Consider the following 4,238-nt stretch of genomic DNA (forward strand, 5'->3'; position numbering starts at 1 on the left):
GAAACGAAGGATTAAAAAAACCGACATGGAACGGTGCAGTGTGTAAATGCTTGTCTGCTAACCTCAAGGTGGTGAGTTGGAACCTACCCTACTGTGCAGCGAAGAAAAGGCCTGGCGATCTGCCCCATTATAGATTACCCACTTACTGCCCTGGGTCTATTCCAACCATAGTGGCCCTATGTTGTTGTTAAGCACCATCTACTCTCTTTGGACTCAGTGACCGTGTATAAGATTTCTTAGGAGCAGCAGGTGAGTTAGCAGTCCAGTGCTTATCCTACAGCACCACACCAGGACTCATAGTGACCCTGCATTGTCATTGTTGTTAAGTGCCATCGAGTCAGTTCTGACTCTTAGTGACCCTGTATAGGGTTTCCAAGGAGCAGCTGGTGAGCTTGAATCACCGATTTTGCTGTTCAAACCGACTTTGCAGGCCAGCACATTAACCCACAGCACCACACCAGGATTCCTTGTTGTTGTTAACTGCCGTCGAGTCAGTTCTGACTCATAGCAACCCTGTATAGGTTTTCCAAGGAGCTGCTGATGGGTTTGAACCTCCAACCTTGCAGTTAGCAGCCCCTGATGGTCCTATAAAGCTACACCAGGACTCCAGTAACCCGGTGGTGGTGCTGTACGGCAGAGTCAGTTTCTGTGTAGGAACCCTGTATAGCGTTTCCAAGGCTGTAAATCTTTACAGACGCTGACAGCCTTATCTTTCTCCCTTGGCTGGATGGCTGGTGGATTAGGACTTTGGACCGTTTATGTAGAATGCCAACCCTTAACCCATTGTGCAATCAGAGGTACCTCCCCTTAAAGAGGTAGCCTTGAAAAATCTGAGCTGGGATTACAATGAATTGGAATCAGCTTTGTTGTTGTTATGTACCATGGAGTTGGTTCTGACTCATAGTGACCCTACACAGGGTTTCCGAGGCTGCAAATCTTTATAGGAGTAGAAAGCCTCATCTTTCTTCTGCGGAAAAGCTAGCAATTTCGAACTGCCGACCTTGAGGTTAGCAGCCCGATTTGTAACCAGAGCTCCTTTGGAATCAGCTAGAAGACACATAGCACTCGTATACAACTTGGTGCCTTTCTTTGCACCAAGCCATTTGATACTTGTTTCTCAGTGTCTTGGTGTGGCAATGTGGGCTAATGCATCAAGTCAGTTTGAACTGCAAGGTCTGTAGTTCAAGCTCACCAGCTGCTCCTTGGAAACCCTCTACAGTGTCGCTGTGGGTCAGAATCTACTCCATGGCACTTAACAACAAGAACTCATGTTTCTCAGTCGCGGAAACATTTTTTTTTCTGCCTTTTGTTTTGCAGGGACTTTTATAGGCTTCTGCTCACTAGCTGTTTGCTTCTGAGACCCTGTGAGCTCCAAGCAGACAAAACCTCTAAACCCAACATTCTCTTGATCCTGGCTGACGACCTTGGCATCGGAGATCTTGGTTGCTATGGAAATGACACGCTGAGGTAAAGTTAGTGGTGTGTAACCTGAGGCTTCACAAAGTTCAAGGGAGAAATGGAATGAAAAGATAATGGGATTTTCTCAGAAAGGTTCAAAGCCTCCTTATATGAATGTGTGTCTACATTCTGCCTGTAGAAATTGGCAGGTTTCCCAGCAGAAAAAGAGACCCCTGGAGTTATCAAACAAGTGTGGGACTGTTGTAGGAACTGTATGGGTCTCCTGGGACTGTCACAGAAGTACCACAAATGGGTTCACTGAAAGGAGCCCTGGTAGCTCGGGGGTTAAGGCAGTAGGCTGCTAACCAAAACACTGGCAGTTCAAACCCACCAGCTGCTGCTTGAGAGAGAAAGATGAGACACTCAGCTTCTATAGAGATGACAACTGTGTGAGGCAGTTCTGACTGTCCCAATGGGTAGCTAGGTGTCAGAATTCACTGGTCTCAGAGCCCATGGATTTGCTTTTGTTTGGGTAACAACAAAAAAAGATTTCTTCGCCCTTCTCAAGATAGTTAGACATAGCGTTAGACAGAGCATCTGCCTGGAGCCGCCACTCACCTTCCGCTACAAATTCTACCAACAAGACTTTTGTAATCATTTTGTCAAAAGGGTAAATCTCCTTAGCATACAAGCAATGAAAACCAGAGAGCAAAAGACCAATATATTTGGCTACATAAAATATTTTTTTACTTTTAAATGTCAAAATACACAAGCAAAATTAAAAGCAATAAAAAAATTTAAAAAACGGAGTAATGGAATCCTGGTGTGGCCTCATAGGATAAGCACTTGACGTCAAGATCAGTTTGAACCACAAGATTGGTGGTTCAAACCCACCGGCTGCTCCATGAGAGAGGGAGACGATGCAGTCATTTTCTGTAAAGATGACAGACTTGGAGACGCTACATAATGTTGATGTTGTACTTTGTTTCAGCATGTAATTTAACAAAAACAATTATTCCCCAAAGAAATATTTATAAACATGCTGATCATAAAAGACAATAATAATGAAAAGTAAAAACAAAAAAAAAACACACACACGTTTATTCTCTCCCAGTTCTGGAGAGCAGAGTCCTAGCTTGGTGCTGTAGGATAAACACTTGGTCTCATGGTCAGATTGAACTGCAAGGTCGGCGGTTCAAACTCAGCAGCCATTCCTTGGAAACCATATACAGGGTCACTATGAGTCGGAACCTACTCAAGGGCACTTAGCAACAACAACAACAACAACAACGGATATGACCGCAATTCTGAGATTGGAGTGTGTGGGTTTGGCTACACTCCTTCCGGAGCCTCTAGGGGAGGTTCTCTCCCAGCTCCTGGTGGCCGCAGGTACTCATTCCTGGGCTTGTGGTCGCATCTCTCCCATCTCTGCCTCATCTTCACACGGCCGGCTCCCCTCTATGTCTCCTCTCCTCTTTTATAGGGGCATCACTCGTATAGGATCAGGTCCCGCCTGACCTCATGTTAAATGAATTATATCTGCAAAGACACAGGTGTGAGATCCAGGTGTGGGCAGGGCTGGCTCCCTCTGGAGGATCTAGGGAAGGGTCCTCCCTGGTCTCTTCCACCTTCTGATGGTTCCAGGTGTTTCTGGGCATGTGGCTGCATCTCTCGCATCTCTGTCTCTGCCTTCACGTGGCATTTACTGTCTTTTCCTGAGATTTGTCATCTTATATCTTTTGGATGTAGGACCCAACCTAATAATCTATGAAGGTGTCATTTCAAGATTCTAAACTTATCACTTTCCAAACATAGTCTCATTCATAAAGGTTCCTGGGGTTAGGACTTGGGTGTATCTTTGGAGGAACACAATTCTACCCAGTACTCCCACAGTGACACAAATGGTGAAACTCTTCACAGCTAAGCATAAGGTTAGAGGTTTGAGTCCACCCAAACATGCCTCAGCGATAGCCTGGCTATCTCCTTATAAAACAAAATCATCCATTGAGAACTCTGTGGATCACAGATCTACTCTGACACTTGTTGATTACTGTTAGTCAGAATCCACTAGATGCAATGGGAATGATATTTGGTTTGTGTCCGCCAGTGTCTTCCCCACCCCACACCCTGCTTTGCAACTGACGTTCATGTGGTTTCTCCAGGACACCAAATATTGACCGACTTGCTGAGGAAGGAGTGAGGTTCACCCAGCACTTGGCAGCTGCACCCCTCTGCACCCCGAGTCGAGCTGCTTTCCTCACCGGGAGACACTCCTTCCGGTCTGGTGGGTGTCCTTGGAACCAGGGGGCAGTAACATCTGTGTCTCCTTATCAGATTGTCTCTCAGTGGGGTAGGACAGTTAAAATGAAGGGGAACATGGGAAAAGATCACTTATCACTGAATCATCTCCTTCCAATTGACATTTGGTTCAGGATTAGCGTCTGGGGTGACCCTGTGCACTGTAGGGTGTGGAGCAGCATCCCTCGTCTCCACCCACTGGTCATTCTCTGTGGTGGGGCCATCCTGTGCACTGTAGGGTATGGGGCAGCATCCCTGGTCTCCACCCACTGGTCACTCTCTGTGGTGGGGACCATCCTGTACACTGTAGGGTGTGGGACAGCATCCCTGGTCTCCACCCACTGGTCATTCTCTGTGGTGGGGACCATTCTGTGTACTGTAGGGTGTGGAGCAGCATCCCTGGTCTCCACCCACTGGTCACTCTCTGTGGTGGGGACCGTCCTGTACACTGTAGGGTGTGGGACAGCATCCCTGGTCTCCACCCACTGGTCATTCTCTGTGGTGGGGACCGTCCTATACACTGTAGGGTGTGGAGCAGCAGC

At 47.1% G+C, this 4,238-nt stretch overlaps 1 protein-coding gene across 1 annotated transcript in view; it reads left to right on the forward strand.

Moving 5' to 3' along the window:
* The window catches only part of ARSD (arylsulfatase D), a 24,412-nt gene that overhangs the window by 681 nt on the left and 19,493 nt on the right, over positions 1–4,238 (forward strand). The window contains exons 2-3 of the mRNA XM_006877242.1: positions 1,318–1,467; positions 3,561–3,682. Coding sequence (XP_006877304.1) covers positions 1,318–1,467; positions 3,561–3,682 — 272 coding nt within the window. The remainder of the gene's footprint in view (positions 1–1,317; positions 1,468–3,560; positions 3,683–4,238) is intronic.

The sequence above is a fragment of the Chrysochloris asiatica genome, unplaced genomic scaffold (genome assembly GCF_000296735.1).
Source record: "Chrysochloris asiatica unplaced genomic scaffold, ChrAsi1.0 scaffold00446, whole genome shotgun sequence".
In the NCBI taxonomy this organism is placed as follows: Eukaryota; Metazoa; Chordata; class Mammalia; order Afrosoricida; family Chrysochloridae; genus Chrysochloris; species Chrysochloris asiatica.